At 27.7% G+C, this 18,972-nt stretch overlaps 1 protein-coding gene across 2 annotated transcripts in view; it reads right to left on the bottom strand.

Annotated features, from left to right (window-relative positions):
* The window catches only part of LOC136976539 (uncharacterized), a 103,342-nt gene extending 85,088 nt beyond the window's left edge, over positions 1–18,254 (bottom strand). Inside the window, exons 1-2 of one of the 2 annotated variants that reach the window (XM_067271848.1) lie at positions 18,151–18,254; positions 14,633–15,011 (exon numbers count right to left, since the gene is read on the bottom strand). In XM_067271848.1, the coding sequence (XP_067127949.1) occupies positions 14,633–14,717 (85 nt within the window). In that variant the 5' untranslated portion in view covers positions 14,718–15,011; positions 18,151–18,254. Of the gene's footprint in view, positions 1–3,617; positions 3,794–14,632; positions 15,012–18,150 lie in introns of those variants that run through there. The other variant, XM_067271849.1, reaches the window with a different exon arrangement.
* Positions 18,255–18,972: the final 718 nt, after the last annotated feature.

The raw sequence follows: 18,972 nt of genomic DNA, 5'->3' as shown, positions 1-18,972 counted from the left end.
TTTACTACTGCTGTACGATTTTTTTTTGAATGTAGATATATATTATATATCATTTAATTTATCGATCGAAGAACGTCTCTTTCTAAATTATTATTTTTTCTTCCCCTAGTTTTTGTTGGAAAATTTTCATTTCTATTCGTTAAATGATGCGAAAAGAGGAAAATGCATCTTTTACTTGAGTACGAGTTGAAAAGTAATCATTTTATCTTCTGTAAAGTGCTTTAGAAATGCTGGAAGCGTTGTCTAATACTGTCATTATCTGTTAATTCACAATTTACTAAATGACTCTCTTCTCTCGAAGATTAAAATGTTGGTGATTGATTTGTTGTTGTCAGCTTTTACAGTTTTGTAGACCGTCCAAGGCATTAATCAGATGTTTCACTTATAAAAGAACAAGTAGGGGAGGAAGAGTGTTGGATGTGTAACGGTCGGTTAGGTTTTGGAAAACACCATCTGTCCCCTTTTGTGGGAAATTTTGTTTAAGGAATAACGAAAGTCAAATGAGAGAAGAGTGTTTTCCACTTCTAACTGTTTTATTTTCGCTTTGCCAAAAAGCAGAAAAATATTCTTAAACTTGTCTACTAATTATATTCAAGCATTAAATTATAACTCGAGTGGCTTTTGTTGATAAAATTTCCGAATAAATTCATTCATTACTAAACTGATTATAATAACAAATTAATATTAAATCTTATACTGTTTACTTTATCCCCACCAATGATTCGATTTAATTTATGTTTGAAAATAGAAAAAAAACTTGTAATTAACAAGGTTATCTTATAAATAAACTGTTTAAATTCTTAAATATAGAAAGTTCAAAAGTAGCCTCCGAGGAATATCCTCCTTAGCATACCGAAACGAGTAGAACACCATTAAAGTCAGAATGCAACTTTAGAGTAGAAACTCCTATTCTGAACATTACCCCTGCTTAGTGATTTAGTTATACAAGATGCCTCGTTTCATATTGAATTTACAAACGGCCAGATGCACATGAACGGGGAGGGGAAAGATCCCAGCACTCAACATAGAAGGGAGACTAAAAATCTTCTTCTTCTATCAAGTCACATTTCTAGGTCTCCGTAAGAGGATGTAAATTTAGATGCTGAAGTGAATCCATTATCATAGGAACCCTCTATATTCTTCAGATTGGATGTCAGTGAAACTATGTAGCAATGAATTCGACATGTTCAGCACATTTCTGCATCAATATTGCTTTCATTTCACTCTCCAGTGAATCAACGACATACTACGATGACTACTAGCTCGTCTTGTGCATGAAGGTGATGTATTATTTATCTATACAGACATTTTTCTGTTGCTACTTGATACAGAAGATAAAAAGTCATTCATCTGACTGATTGCTACGCTTCAAATGCATGAAAAATTTATTGATCTTGTTCAGATTTCCCTTTTGATAATTTAATAATGGAAGAGTAAGTTCGCTTATTTCTCGGAGAAATAATGAGATTTTTCTTAGTGTTTCTATTCCTTTAATTGCAATTTTTGATATTTTTTTCCCTTCTCCTACCGTCGGAGAAGCTCTATACTCGATATAAGTAAATAATAGGAGGATAATAATGTATAACTTAGGTCGATACTTAGGTGAACGAAGCATCTGTCTTCACATCTTTCATCCTTTCTTTATCGTTGTCATGTATTGGCCATCTTATCATTCATTTGTAATGGAATAAATCAATATATAGGTAAAAGTGTGTTGATAACACCAAAATTCGGATTTCAATTCAAGATTTAAACCAACAAAATGGATATCAATTTTCAACGTGATGAGTACTTTAAAAGAAACTTCGTCCAACGAATTAAATGCGATCATAGTAATTATATAGAAATATTCTTCAAAAAAAACGATAACGTTATATTAGATATAAAAAGCTAAGAAAATACACTTTTAAAAGTAATTAAAGTTATTAAAAACAAGGAAAAAAGCCTCGGAACGTTCAGAGAATTGATAAAAGACTTCTTTTGGTTAATTAATTTTTTTAGAACAAAATAAATTAAATTTAAATAATTCCATTCGGGGTTAAACAAATATATGATGAAAAATTGAAGTTAAAGTTTCAAAGATAAAACCTTCCGTCATTCGTCGGCCTGAGAGATAGAAAAGAAGCAAAAACGTACTTAAACAATGCAGCCGTTAAGCCATTAATCTCTATGACTCAGTTTTCTAGATCCATTTATCAAGTATCGTAGTTGAGTGAAAGTTTGACAAATGGAAAACTGACCAGATTAGTAAAAGCAACGGAAAGCTCACACGCACGTCACAAACAGTCTATCAATGACAGACCTTTTAAAAATTAATGTATTCCACTCTAGAAAAAGAAATATATATATATTTATATATAATATAACATTCAACCGGAAAGAGATACGGAAAATGCAAATAATGTTATAAAACATTCAAGATGTGCTTATTATAAAAGACGTAATTAAATTTAGGAATGCGGCTACCAAGAGAGAATATATAAAGTCGACACACACACACAATCTACATTCGCATCACTTTTATTCCCTAGTAATGCGAGAAGAAACAAGAAGCTTCGATGAATGTGAAAACTGGAAAATGTAAACAGTGGAGTAACGAGGGATACGAATGCTTTCACAGTTATAAAAGCTTAGAAAATTCGAAAGACACACAACAACATTTCAATTAAATAAAAGAGGAGGAGACAAGCTAATAACATTATCCGGAAGCTAATCTAGAGAGCTGGCAGCCACAGAAACTGTATCGAGTTTATATTGCACTCTTAAGAGCTAAACGATGTGCTTTATATGTTCTATTTAAGTCCAGATTGATTGGCAGCTAATAGCAGGCGTGTAATAGCAACTAACTACTAGAACAGTACTGAGAGGGGAAGGACCCGACAGGTATGAAACGCTATGAAGATTTATGATTTTTCTCTTTTGCTCACAATTGCGCCGAAGGCAGTAGAGTGGAGTGTGATCACGTGATTCTCTGATATATATCTTTCCGTTACCAAGGAAACATAGTCCCTAAGCTCCAGTTCCCGATCCCCCACTGCACATTCCCAGACCTACCATCGACTAATTAGAGGTTAGTGAGATTTATTCTTCTCTGTATGGACTTCCTCCTCGCTGCTTCTTATCCTGATAGATTGGAAAAGAACAGTCTGTGCTACGTTACGAGGTTTACATGTAAGTGTACCAGAAATGTTTCTTTTATCGGATAAATATTTTAACAATTTTCTACTCTACTCAAATAAATGCAATGTATATATATATATATATATATATATATAATGGATACTGTATATCTCACTATAGAAAAAAATACATTTCTTTTATAAAAAAAATAAGCATAAAAAGTTAAAAAATTCAAACTAAAAACAATTAGTTTGGACTATTAAAATAATTTACTTTCCTCAATTACTCTTAATGGAATGTTTTATCGTTTATAAGCAACTAAATACATTACATCGTTAAGTTTAATTTTTCGTACAATAAAACAAAAAATAACATAAAATCATCATTCATTTTATGAAAAACATAAATGAAAAAGACTAACGAAAAGAGAAAGAGAAAGAGAGAGAGAAAGAAACATTACAACAATTAACATTAAAGAAAAAAATTTATACTGTTACAATTATTAACTGCGTGTGTGTAGAGACAAGAACTTCCATCTGTTTTAAGGCAGTACATTTCCTGGGAAGTGCAAAGAATAAACCAGTGATGTATTGTGTACAGGCTATGCAGAGGCGTGTTCTGGACTGCGAACTCGGTCACTTAATGGTGTGTAGCACGCACATTCGATCACGCAGAGGTACTGACGTAAGGATATCAGTATGAAACTCATATTCACTCTTTCACTCTCTTTCTCTCTCTCTCACCATCAAGAAAATCTAATGTCTAAGTTTTTCTATTTGTTAAAAGTTACTTTCTAACTAGCATAATTATTATCGAACGTAATATCTGCAAAATTTTAATGATGTATCAACAGAGTTTACATTGAAATATTTTCAAAAATATTACAATTTTTTGGCTTTATTATTCATAAATTGAAAAGTTTTTAAATGAGAGCAAATGTATTAATATACGAAAAAATGAACTTGTTCTTTAACGAAAGAAACAGAATCTTATTCAACTAACAAAGAAATTTTTTTAAAAAAAATTTTATTCTTTCGAGAGTTCATTAAAAATTTTGCTTTCATCTTCAGCTCCGACTAGAAAAAAAATTCTAGAAATTGTTGATAAAATCTTTTATATTTTCCTACGTAATGATTTAATCTAATAAAAACTGGAAAATGTTTTTTAAATCTTTAAAAAACGATGCAAATTCTAAACCATAAAGTTTGAAATTGCAAATTAACTAAACTTTAAAAGATAGGAAACGAAGAAGAAAAGACGAGATCTTTCCCCCTCTTCCTAAATGTACCAGTGATAAGTGTTTAAAGTTGCAGCTTATAAATATAACTAAAATGTCACTTTTCCTTTGTGCAACATAGATAACGCGACGTGTTTCCAATTGTGATACGTTTTAAATTTTACAAAGTACTTCCAAGCGTAAGTACAAGCAGGATGAGCGAAAATATGAGTGGTAATAATTCTGAGACTGACACACGACTCTATACGTGACTAGCACTTTATAGGTGATGTGGCAACAGACACGTGGTGACCTATCACTCCAGTCAGTAAAACAGCCGTTAGGTGGATGCAGAGGCAGTAAAACAATGCAGCTAATATAAGAGCAAAAATGGCAGGGAAACAGCTGCTCTTTACTGTCACTCGCGCTTTCACTCATCACCAACAACACAAAGCGAGTTAACTATGATTCTGCATTTTTATAACCTAAAGCTATTCTGTCCTAGAATGATAAATAGTTTTGAATGTCTGATGTACAGAAAAATTTTGTTACTAATATAAGCTTACTATATATCTTCTCCATCTTCCTTTTATAACATTTTCAAAGTGAATTTTCTAGGGGAACAGCAAACAATCTAAAAAATTACTAATATATATATAAGGTCATACAGTGAATTGAAAAGGTTCTTATTTACTTTTATAAATTGGATTTTCTGTTGAAATTTTCGGTTCTTTTATCAAAAGTATAATTTGACAGTAACTTGCTAGGAAATCATTACGCGAAACATTACACAGACAACTGAAAGTATTCGGAGGAAAAAAATAAGAATTGCTAACTGTAAAAGAGAGAAATGCAAATTATATAGTTCCGTTTAGAATGATGTGTCGATAAATTATATCTGTAATTTGTGAATATTGCTTCTATATATTCAACGAAATGTTTTTCAATATCGCTTTCCTCTCCATTTTATGTTTTAAAAAAATCCTTTCAGCTTTAATTTCTCATTATAATTATAGATCTAACTTTTAAGAATTAATTTCTGCTTGTCGTAATTCTGCTTTTCATGCTGTATATAAAATTAATAATAATTATTATTATAATGATTTATTCAACTGAACAGATTACATATTCTCTACTTGTCTACAGGTTTCATAAATTAACGTTAATTAATAGAAGTGAAAAGGAATTATTCTGCCTAAGGATATTCTAGTGTATCCTATAAGCATGTCTAACCTTATTTAATTTATTAAACTTTAAAAATTTAATTTATTCTCTTAGCATTTTTGTATATATAATTACTTAAACGAAAAAAGCTACATAAGTTATTTGTTAAATATTTTATAGAGTTTTAATTTAATATGTTTATATTTCTCTGTATTTTACTGTAAGAAAGAAAATATTGTTTGTCAAGCTATATTAAATTGTTTCGTGCGAACAGACATACAGACAACTTGTCATCCATTAGGCTATAGATAGATTTCTCAGTAGACCTAATATGCTTCTATATATTAGGTAAAATACGAAGTTTCTTATCGTTTTCGGTGAGGGATTAATATCTTTCTATAAATTTTTTAAAAGAGATCCTTGGAAAAATTTATTATAGTTAATAGTTTTCGCATCTATCCATTCATCACTTTGTTTGGACGTGTTGTAGGAAGTTCAACTCACGTAACCGAGACAAATTCGAATGAATATTTATGAACAGTACTTATATTCATGAATATTACTGTCTAGAAAACATTTGTGAACAAATGGACCGTTGAAGATATTAGTCAATCTGACTATAATAGAATTTTTAATCTACATTCCATAACATGTAGAATGTTAAAAGATAAGGTAGCCAAAATGTTTTATATATGATGAATATCTCTAATTTACGAACTATTTGTCCCAGATGATACTTAAAAAAATGGAAAAAATTTTTTTTCTTTTTTTTTACACTCATATATTGCGATTAGCTATATGCATCACATACATAAATAATAAAATGCTATCCTTTATTAAAATTCTGTTTTATTGACAAGAAAAATGTATGGTGCTTTCGTTTCCAACATATCATTAATAGAAAAAAGGGTGGAGTCACGTGATTATGAGTAGCGAATGCCCACATCTGTGTGATACGGGTGCGAGACATCAATCGATGACAGAATTTAATTTTTACATCAACTAGTAACATCATTAGAAAAATGACTAATCTTTATCGACGTATCGTAATGAGAAAAGATGATGTTTTAAAACGAATTTTTTTTTAATTTAATTTTTTTTCTTGTAAACTTACCAATTTTTTGGTAATTAACAATTTCTACGGTTGTTGATCGCGAAACCGATTTATTTATTGAAGCGAAGCTCAATAATGAAAATGGATAATTGTAAGCGTGCCACGTGTTTTGAAATCGATATTATAATTGGCTGTTTAGATTTTTTATCAATTTCAAAAATCATCGGAAAATTTGTTAATACTCAATTTTTTTATCGTTTTTCCGGTTATTCGATAAATGCGCATTTTTAAAAATATATTCTTAACTACATTTTTATGTAGTTTGAAATATTAATGAAACATGAATATTTTATTTTGTTTATCTACATATTTGTCATTTATCATTAAAAACTAAACATAATTTAAATTTAAATGTAAAAATTTTTCTGATAGAAAAACAGTAGTTAAAAACTTTAAAAAGTTGCATGTTTCGAAAGTATTCAGTAGCAATGTTACTTTGTTTTTTTTTTAAATAACTAATAATTTTACAAATATTTGAATAACATTTTTATAAAATTTGTTTTAAAAATAAATTTATTTCACTGCATTTTTTTAAAAAATTAAAGTATAATAAAATTTCTAATTTATTTTTATTAAATAAACTCCATTATATATGAAAAAAATTAATACTTTATTAAAGATAACGAAGCATAATTTATTCATTTATATATTTAGTTTTATTTTTAAAAATTAAGTAAATGATGATAATTTTTATAACTTTATCGCTTAGAGATTAAAAAAAAGTCTCCGCAAGATCATTTTTATATAAAAAAAATTCCAAATACATTTTCAAAAATAAAAAAAGAGGAAAACGAAATAAAAAATAAATAAATTCCACATGAAAGTCGAACTTAAAAAAATATTTTTTAATAAATCTTTCAATAAATATAGTTCATAAAATTTTCAACACTTATAGAAATCAAATAGATAAATTTATGACAATAAATTATATAATTTTTTTAATTAAAAATATTAAAAAATATATATATTTGATATTTTAAGTACAAAAAAATTAAAACATAAACTATATTTATATAAGTGTATCGAAGGTGGAATTATAAATTTTATTCTTTAAATATTAAAATTAATATCCAGAACAGTATTAATATATTTTTCATAAAAGAATTCCCTATTTATTGCATTGATTATTATTATTTTTATCGTTTAAATATACAATATCACTTATATTGTTTCGCTTGAAGATATGGAAGACGTGATGATTAATTTAGTAAATTTTTAGATTTTGCTGAGAGATAATGAAGATACATTTATAAAAATTTAGAAGAAGAAAGTAAGTAAAGTTATAAAGATATACTAAAATAAAAAAAAATATATATATATATATATTTTTAGTAAGAAAAACGTTTTAGGAGAGGTTAAAAAAATAAAGTTTTCGTGCAGCTGTGACAAGAGGTCAGTATGAAAAATCCAAATAGATCATCAGTCCTCTAATGGCCACGTTAAATCGAAATCCATCAGTAAATGAGAAGATTGGATGTAACGTCATTTATGCATTTGACAATGTCTATTAGTCACTCCTGCGTGATTCTTCTCAATATAGATGTGCGTTCAGCCCTTTAAAATTATCACAATATATATGGATATTAATAACTCAAATGTGCCATTATTGTTATTATAATTATTATTATTATTATTATTTTTCTCGATCGCTTACAAAAAATATGTCAATTTATCAATTTACATTCCACAAAATTGTCACATTTTATTTAATGAAACGTTATATAGAACACACCTGATAATATTATTCTAATAATAATTACGTTAAACGAGTATCGATAGAATAGCAAACAATTTCGTTACTCGGATCGTTACTTATTATTTTTTTTTTTTAATGTAACTCGATCGAAAGATGAATTATTACGAATGTTAACATTATAAATTATCCTGTCCCCGTTTTTTTTTTTTTTTTTTTTTGTAAAATTTTAATAACTTTAACACCATTAGGTTTTTATTTATTGCTTCTTCATTTTTATGAAAATTTAGAAATGTAAAAGTAAAACGAAATGATGCCAATTACTCTCGAGATATTGAAGCTACATTTTTCCCCCCTCTTTAATTGATCTTTTTTTCTTTTTTACTTAAATCACACGCTCTGTGACCTTTGTTTTTTTAAAGGAAATATTCTTACTACTCTTTGATGGCTTTACATTCCAAGAACGTTCTCGATCTTGTTTGTCTGGTTTCAAAATGTCACCCTATACTGTCGACACAGTCACATTTTTACTCTTTTCTCTTTCTTCCCCTTTCTAAAACTTTACCTTTTCGACTTAATGATAATACGAAAGAAATAGTTGGAAGGCTCTTTTTTTAAAAATAAATAACAGATTGTTATCTATAGAAAAAATCTCATCTTCAGATTTTCTGTAGTCTCCTTTAAATTGCTATTGTATGGCCTTATAAATTATTAGATACTCATAGAGAAAAATTAGCTTCAGTTATCTATTTCTTTGCTTCTAAATTTACTTTTTTACATGAAAAAATTGTTTTCTAAGAACGTTAAATACGATCTAGTGACATATGGATAGTATAGGATATCACTTTAAACTTTTCTTTACAGTTCGAATCGCTAAGTGACATTCATTTAAGTAGGACAAGTTTTTCTTAATCCCTCACTTAAAGAATTTAAAACATCTCAATATATTGAACCCATCCTCTTAAATTATGTTCAACTATTCAATTAGGAAATAACATATTAAAATTTTAAATTTGGTCAAGGCATTCTTTTATTATTCATTAACTGAGATCGGGTTTCGTGAGAAAACTGTCACTGGTTTTCAATATAGAAACTTAACACTAGGTAATTTCTATAGATTTATTTTTCTTCGAGAAATGTTATCAAACAAACAAGCTATTTTGAATCAAATTCGCTAATACTCGGTTAATCGTTGAGTGTAGAGGCAATTACTTTGCCTCTTGACATCCAATATTGATCGGAAACCTTGAAACTGACAAGGCGAAACCTCACCAAACATCCAAATGCTTTTTTCAACTCTCCACTAGTAAATGTTGGTAATGCCATTAGGCATGTCTATCTCATACAAAGTCTGATAAGTCTGCTTTTCCCTTCGGGAGAAGCGCTTGACATGTGAAAACTTTCGCTTGTCAGGAAAAATAACTGCATGTTAGATTTGAAAAATAAAACGCGACGGTTAATTTGATTTGTTCAAATATCCTCCACGCTTTTTTTTTCCTTTTTCGATATTATCCCGGTTGAAACGTCTTTCCTAGGTACTGCGCTACAAAGATAACGGAATGTTGTTCGCTTGTCAAGTCTGTCAATATTGTCATTATAATGCGATTGTTTTGCTATTATTATTGTTGTAACAGCAAGATGGTTTTGCTATGATCACAGATTTAAACATAGAAACGTAGTAAAATGATATTTTCATAAAAATATAAAATATAAATTTGTATTTTTCAACCAGTGAGTCGAGAACTCTAAAGAGTTTAACAGCTTTTTCAAGAATTCTAAGAAAGATCTCCAGCAAAAATGATTAAAAAACTGACTTAAATGAACAATAAAAAACTTTATTAATAAATTTCCTAGACAATTGATTGATTTTCTAGTAATATTCCGTTAAAATATATTTAAGCAATGACATCACACGAATTACTTGTAAGTTAACTAAGCACTCTCTTTGCCCCCTCCAGTACTAATAGGTCCGAATTCGTCATGTAAATTTATAACTATTCGTTTATTATTGTGTTATAATATTAATGAACATGTCTTCGCCGATCAAACCTTTATTGTCTCAAGATTCAGGCTTTAAGTTTTAACAAAACCCGAATCTGGAATACGGATCTATCCAAGATAAGGATTTTTTTGAATAAAAGCATAAACATTATTCAAGAATAGTAAATGATAATTCGTAAATAGAAAATACATAAATATTCACTTTACATTAATTTAAAGATTGTTTTAATTATGCTATAAAGACTTTAATTCTGTTTATAACCCTAGGATATTTGAATCCGTAAGTGCATTATTATAATTAAAACATATTTCAAATATTATTTTACATATTCCCATTACATTCGAAAAGAAAAACGATATGATAAATATATTATATACTGATTTACTCTACAATTTACATAGCGTTTATTTGTAGAATTCGATAACATTTATAAAATTAATTTTAAAAATGAATAAGTCATAGAATATTTTCATACCATTTCTATATCAATATCGAGAGATTTCCCTTTACGCAGCCAGAAAATATTCCAACTTCTACATTCGAACAGTTTATATTAACTTATCCACACTTCTCACTTTGCACTTTATCCTCTACTTCATTTCTACCTGGATAATCTTATAATATTTCCATACATATATCAAATGCGACTAGACTCAAAGTAACGTATCTGAAATCATCTCTATTTTATCGCTAATTTATTGTAATAAAGGAAACTATGATCTCAATTTAATTCTTATTACTGTATACCTAACTATTAAACTTAGAAAATTCTATTAATCATTTAAATCAATGTAATCCCGAATCATAATAATTCCAGCATTTATTATCAAATTAATCGTCAGAATTGTACGAATTCGGCGAATGGTTCCGACCATTTCTAATGCACTTTATCTTAAAATGTTTAAGTAGTTTATTATAGTAACGTCGAACTGTGTTACTAAAGTAACACGTTAGTTATTATTGTAGTAACTTTTCGAATTTTCATGATTACATTAATCCAAATTGCGTTACTGTTATGTTATCTTAATCAGGTTATGTTTCCCTTACTATAACTTAGACTGACTTAAGTAATTAAATTGAATTAATGGTTTACAGTGCAAAATTAAATATTTGTTTCTACAATTCATTTAAAATAAAGATCAGATAGAACAGTTAACTTTATTTACTCGCATTTAAATGGCCTGCTTTAATTAAAGCCAAAACAAATAGCTGAAGATAATGTTTAAGCAGATAATTTATAGAAAATCACGAATTTAGGTAAAAGATAAAAGTAAAATTATTATTCCTCTGATCAATTTTAGAATTACGACTTTGTTGCCGAAACAATAAACATCAATTAAATTAACTAAATGTATAAAGAAGAGAACGGCGAATGAAATCTGAAAATTCAAATTGTGAATCTTTGATACGTGAATCGAATTTATAGAAATAACATCAACTAAAGCAATCTAACAGTTTGCTTTTCTACTTCATTACTCCAAACAAACCAACTTGTTCGTAATCTCTATCAACTTGTGCAAAATCCTTTTCTAATTTTTTTTTCTTTTTACAGTCTCCCATTTTTAAATATTTAAGTAAAATATTAAAGTATGTTGTTATCAGTTCATTTCTTCATTGTTTAATTGAATTTGGCTTTAAATAATTCAACTTTTAAAAAGAAAGAGAAGAAAAGATAGGATAAGGAAGAGAGAAACGTCTCTTTCATTATTGATACTAAATGGTTTCCAATTATACAGTTAATATTTTTGATTAAACGTAAAATATATATATATATATATATCGGTTTTATAAAAACAGGAATTTTTTAAAACTTTCCTGTCATTCGTTTTTCTGTTTTCTTTAATAAAAATTCAATTTTACACATACGAAAGAATGATATATTGTCTGCTTTTTCTTCTTTGAAATATTTCCTAACTTATTTTTTTCCTTCCTATCACATCCAATTCTTTTTGTATTATGCGTAGACTCCAGCCGCAAAATTCTTAAACACGCATTTTTATATCTCTTCTCCATCCTTACATAAATTTCATTTTTAATAATTTTTTTCCAAGATTACAAGGAATATTATTACGGTAGCGCATATTCTCTTAATTTGATAAGAAATTTAAGCATGGTTACGGATTATAAGATACAATTTATAAACCATCAGCTTGCAACGTACAATTTTGTCCCTTCTCCTAGGGAGATATAACTGCTGAAGGAGATTGAAGCTGTCAACAGTTGTATTAGCAAAAGAGATTTGTCATTCCTCCCGTTTTCCGACTGAGAAATTGGTTTGAATGACTTTAAAGAAAACATTAACCGTAAATAAATGATTCTTCTTCTAAATTGACGTTGATCATTGCTAGAATTAAGTAGATAATTTAAATTTGAAAACTGTTCTTTCCGAGCCATCCTTCATCACTCGCAACAATAATGTTTAACTGGAAATGAAATGTTACAGATTACTTCTGAAATGCGATACTCTATCTAATATTTTTCCTACTATTATAGAGTAGTATGCAATGACTTATTTATATCCAAGGAGTCATTATCTGCTCTAACTTTGGATATTCTAACGTCTGTATACTTGCGACTATTATTCTCTACTTTTGAAAGGAGAAAGTTTCCGGATGAAGATTTATAAGGAATATAAATTATCCATGAAGACCATTGCTTCAAAACTTATTATTATCTTCTAGCTATTCGTCTCGATGGAAAGGCTGAATTTGTACTCTTAACTGGCAATTTTGTTCTGAGAAATTGTTCCTGATGTTTCCGTCTTTAAAATTTACTGCATCTATCGGAATTCTTTTGAAAAAGTTTTGTTTAATAAATGATAGAGTTTAACTTATTTCAAACCCATTTAAATTTTAAATAGCTGCATACTTTAATCCTTTATTGAATCTTAAAATTATTATTATACTAATTATTTAACGGGAAAATATATCTTTATTTTTATATTTAAATTCTACTATAAATTGAGATTTACTTTAGTTCCGTTAAGTTGTAGCACGCTATAGATTTAAATCCTAAGCATTTACATTAATTTATTTACATTATATACATTTTTTTCTCTCCTTTTGCTCACAAATATCCTTTAATTTTGTTCTTAGTTCAATTCTTTTAGTTTTAACGCTTTCAACGTATAGAACTCAATTCAATTTGTAGTATAAAGGATTATACCAGAATTGAATTTAAGTAAAATTGCAGTGCAAGAACTATATTTTTATTAAAAGATGCGAATAAATTATATTTTAACCTATAAATATATCGTAAAATAACCGGAATTTTGACAGGAAATATCTGAAAGAAATTAGGAACATTTTTAAATGGGTGTAAAATAATCAGCTGTCGTTGGCACATTTTTCAATCGAGTTTACATCACACTTTTGTCGATAGAAGGAGAAATACCATGATAGATTAAACATTCGATTCTGAATTCTGGAATTCGTCCAATGAAGCCGCAAGAATTGCAATTCCTCTACTGCTTTAAGTCACATGGTAGACGGAATATGGATATTCGCTATCCAATGGCAGAAGGTCACTTCGATTAAAGTGTGGATATTTTTAATCTCGATTTCTTTCTATGGTCAAAAATTTGAAGAAAAATCAAGAATTTATCTATAGACTTTTCGACAAAACTTCGTCTATTTAAACAATTTACGCTCTCGCATATAAGCATTTAACGAAGTAGATATATACCGTTCAACAAATGCATTGTTGTATAGAATATATTAACGATTTTTTAAAACGAATTTTTAATAAAATGAATTGAGTTGTAACGAGCTTTAACTATTTTACATAGTTTTCAATTTTTTACTTTTTTTTTTCCTTGTAAAACTTTTAAATTTATTGCGTGTACATTTTAAATTAAATTTTTATCTAAAGTATAGCAAAACAGTAAATTATATGTATACACCGAGACGTAAACCTTATCAAATTAAAGAGGAGGAAAAAAATTCAAATTTGAAACTCGTTAGCGTAAATCACTGGAAGGGATTTGTCTAAGTGGATTGTTAGTCCTTCAATCGTTAGGGATATCAAGAAGTGAAAGCAAAGTAATGTAGACTAAAGCTAAGGACAAATATATCCCCAGGCATAAAGAGGGAAGATTCACGTTTTAAACAGATGTAGATGTATTCGTTCATTAGTCAGTTTCGAGTCTGTCATTCCAGACGGAGAAGCGAAGGGGAAATTTCACGGCCCACTGCAACTCACACAATCTCTACGTTTTGCAGAAATCACCTCCAGTAATCACGTAACCAGCTGTTAGGGATTTTATGCACGAATTAGCTATGCGATCCTCCAACGTGGGTCTAGACCACTATAATAGCGACTTACCTGATCTAGTGAAGAACAAAACAGCCGTCACCATATAAGCAACACGAAAATCGTGCCAAGCAAACCAACTTGATGTCCCAAACATCAGCGTAATGTCTATATTCAGATAGCGATTATATTATCTATCTGGGTTTCTCCGTAGTCATGAGCTTTCTCAGAATTGACAAGACCACACTAACACAACAGTAGGTAACGCTTTGACCATAATGTACCGACACTGTGGCTGTGTTCCTTCACGTGTACTGCTCTTATATAGTGGAGCTGCTGCCAGCTCCCTCTGCTCGGTCGATACTTCTCCACACACACACACGTGATCTGTACCATTGTAACCGTATCATGACAGGGCTTCACAGCATAACGGCGCAGTACACGGAAAAGACTAAAAAGCGAAGAAGAACGACGAAGAATACGGGATTAGGTGCAACTCTCTATTCTTTACAACTACTTTTAAAAATCAGAACTGTAAAAAGGAAGAAGAAAAAAGGGTAGAAGAAAAAAATTTATATATATATATATATATAACTTTAAAGGTCTGCCGTTCTGGGACTGAAATCACCGCAACTCCGGCAAATGGATGTTGATGTATATTTAATGTGGCGATTCACTCCACTTTACTTCTTCGCTGCCGAGAATAGTAAAAAGTGGCAAATTCTTGCGAACAAAGGTGGTCAACAGATGGCAGTATTGATCAATACTTTACTCAGTTTTGTATTTTTGAAATGATTTTTGTCGGAGGTTAAACATTTTTTTTTCTTTCTTTTCTTCTTTTTTCCTTTTCCCTTTCTTTCTTATTTATAAAAGTAAGGATTGAAGATATTTATAAATGGTAATTGAAACATGTTTAACTCTTCTCTTTTATAAAGAACTTGCCAGATGAATTCTTTTTTCTTCCTTCTTTTCTCTCTCTTTTTTTTATTTTTTTGAAATTTTACTCTCTGCACTTAAACACTTTTATTGTTAAAAATGGCATAACTTAAATTCTATTAAAGGTAATAGGAAGAAAAGTAAGAGGAAAAAAACTATTTTATCATGATAAAAATCTTTCATTGTCAAATCCTGAACTCAATTTTTAAACGTTATTATATATTTAATTTTAATTTTTTTTTCTATAAAATAATATTACTTATTAAATTTAAATTTAATTATAACTTCGCTGATTTTCTATATTAAATAAATTATCTTCAACACTTTAAATTAATCTTTTTTCTCTTGTAAATTAAAGTAAAAAACTTAAGAAAATATTATTGTTATTTTATTTATTTTATATGTATCATTGAAATGCAGATTTATCAATTGTAGAAGTGATATGTTACTTATGAAATTTTTGAATTATATTAAATTTTTATTTATTTACTTATTTTAAAAATAAAAAATCGTCTTAAAATTGTAATTTAAATATTTAATTATAACTACAATAATTAGTTTTCTTTAATTAAAGCTAAGAAAATATATATATATATATTATATATATTTTCTTACTTAGTTTCGTAGCAAATATATATATATATATAATATATATAATGAAACTACAGTACTATACCTAAACGTTTATAGATCGTGTTATATTTTATTTTAATTAAAAAAATATATATTTTTAAAATAAATTTAATAAATATTAAAATATACAAAAATTCTATATTTTTATTTTTCTAAAATCGAATAAAATTATATTTTAGAAAAGAAAACAACGTTGATAACATTTTGATAAACGTCAATAAAACTTTTAAATAATTCCAATACAGTCTCTTCAACCTTAAAATTCCCGGTACATAAGACGACAGTTAACACATAAACTAACGTTTATGTGTTAATCGAAAACGTTAGTTTATGTGTTAACTGTCGTCTTATGTACCGGGAATTTTAAGGTTGAAGAGACTGTATTGGAATTTATTTGTACCGGTAATCACGGGTGAAGATTGTCTTTCTACTTTTAAATAAGTTGAGAAAATGAAAATTTCAATGGATTTCCTTGTTAAATGTTTGAACAAAATGACAAAAATTGATTTTTCAAATATTTTCATTGAATTTTTAATATCCTATTTGTAATTACATTCGAGTAAAGGAACTCTTCTTACGTTAAAGTAAAATAGGTTCCATTTGGAAATAATCGGATATTCATAGTTTAAGGGGGGTTTCCTTTCGGCTTCATTAATCAGAAATTGTAATACAGATAACATAAAGATACATAAAGATCACAGAATGCATGATTGCGAGTCATTCGACTTCCATTAATGTTCTTAAAATCCGAATGGAAGAGGAGAAAAACGATCTCTTTCCCTCGCCTTCTCTACGTTATCATTGATGAAACAAAGCATTTGGACATAAGCCTCTTAGTCTACGTTCTTAATAAACTTATAATAATTTACAAAACAAATTTTCTGAGATTGGATTATATTTAAAAATTTATAATTTCTGCTTTTAGTTGAACAACTTTTAATTAGTTGTGATGTGAATAGAAAAAAAGCTAAAAGAAATTTAAAAAAAACTGAAGAAACTACGCTGAAATCTAACTTTTCTAGTATAAAAATATATAAAAATAAATTATTTATATTTAAAAGTTTATAAGACGAAAAGTAAAATTAAATATAAAAATTATAAAGTGGTTTTAAAGGGGGGAAATGTATTTATAAAATAAAATAAATTGAAAATCCCGAAAAATTATACTAAAATATTGCTTAAAATATTTATAAATTTAATAATTTTTCTATAAACAGTCATATAAAACTTAAATAAAATAAAATTTTTTTTTTAAAATAATAAATTTAAAAATACTTAATTGAATTAAAAAGAACACGAATAAAGAAACAAAAATGTTTCTTGAAAATATTTAAATATTTAAGAAATACGAAGATATGGAAAGATATTTAAGCTAAATTGAAGAATAAAAATTAAATATTAAATATTTGTTAAATTAGTTACACATAAAAACACTTATAATTTCCTTGAAGCGAAGTTCGCATATAAAGAAAAATTTCAAAATAATTTTATTACTTTTAACTGCTACTAAAAATATCATCAGTGTGTTACATTATTGCAAAACTACAGTTACATCGATAATTAAGATAATCAAGTGCTTTATTAATAATGCAACTGAGTTCGGATATCATTACAGGAGATAATTGTAACCAGGCATCTAGAAATTAATTATAAGAATAAGAAAAATACTTCCGGTAATTTCTGCAATAATGACATTTCATGCCACTCCTTAGAATCATAAGAAAAAAAAATCAGAGAAATAAAAAAAAGAGGGAAATCAAAAGAGAAAAATACTAAAGAGGTCAGGCGACATAACCTTATCTGGTATTATTGTTATTATCCTGATTGTTTAACTGTTTCTCTATTAAACGAGGTGGTTCTTTAGGGAGCTTACCACTTATCGTTAACAATTTTTTAAACTAAATTTCATTACAGCAAGGTTAAAGTTTTCAACCGTGAAAAATAATAAGTCATTTTTTTTATTATCTATCTCCCGAATCCAAAAACAATAAAACTTCTTGAAAAAAATATAATTAAATTACCTTAAATTTAACTTTGAATTTATCAATCACTAATTTTTTGAAGCGTAAATTTAATTTAGTTTTTTCTACTATTTTTAAATTCTTCTTCTTCTTCTTCTTTCTTTCTTTGATTATCTTTTAATCTTAGATGATTCGATTGTTCTTAAGATAGGATGATCTCTTCTAACGATGATCTTTATATTTTCAAGATAATTTAAATCGTTGTAGAAATGGGAAAGAATCTTATGAATAATTAATAGGATAAAGGCGAGATTATCATTTAATTTATCTTTCAATCAATAAAAGAGAACCTCTGAAATTGAAATATTGTTTAATTTTAAAGAATTAATTATTATTTTTTCTTATGCATTAATAAATTTTTTCTTTTTTTAAAAAATTATTTTAATTCAAAATCTTAAAATTTTAATCCTTTTCTTGCGAAAGCTATTAAGGATTAGTTGAAAATTCTCACGATGATCTTTACAATTATCGTCAAAGGATTATTCGAGGAAATTAATTCTTTAATCTTTTCTGATTTTTTAAAATACAGTATCGAAGTTGATATAATTATATATTTAATCGTAAAATAATATAAAAACTTGGTCTAAACTGTATTAATTCTGAATACTATATAAGTGCATATACAAATTATAAACAAATCAGAAACTTTTAAAAGTTATATTAATGTTTTTAAGTAAAATAGATCTTATTCTTTACTCGATAATGAAAAATATATATATATATATATATATGGAGTATTTATAATTTCCACTTATCTCTGTCCAAACTATTTTCTCTCTTTCTGTTTGCCTTTAAAGTTGTCTTTTCCTGCAAACACAAAAT

The sequence above is a fragment of the Centruroides vittatus genome, unplaced genomic scaffold (assembly GCF_030686945.1).
Source record: "Centruroides vittatus isolate TY-2023 unplaced genomic scaffold, ASM3068694v2 contig_401, whole genome shotgun sequence".
In the NCBI taxonomy this organism is placed as follows: Eukaryota; Metazoa; Arthropoda; class Arachnida; order Scorpiones; family Buthidae; genus Centruroides; species Centruroides vittatus.
The sequence above is the reverse complement of the archived record's forward strand: the minus strand, read 5'-3'. Positions and strand labels throughout refer to the sequence as shown.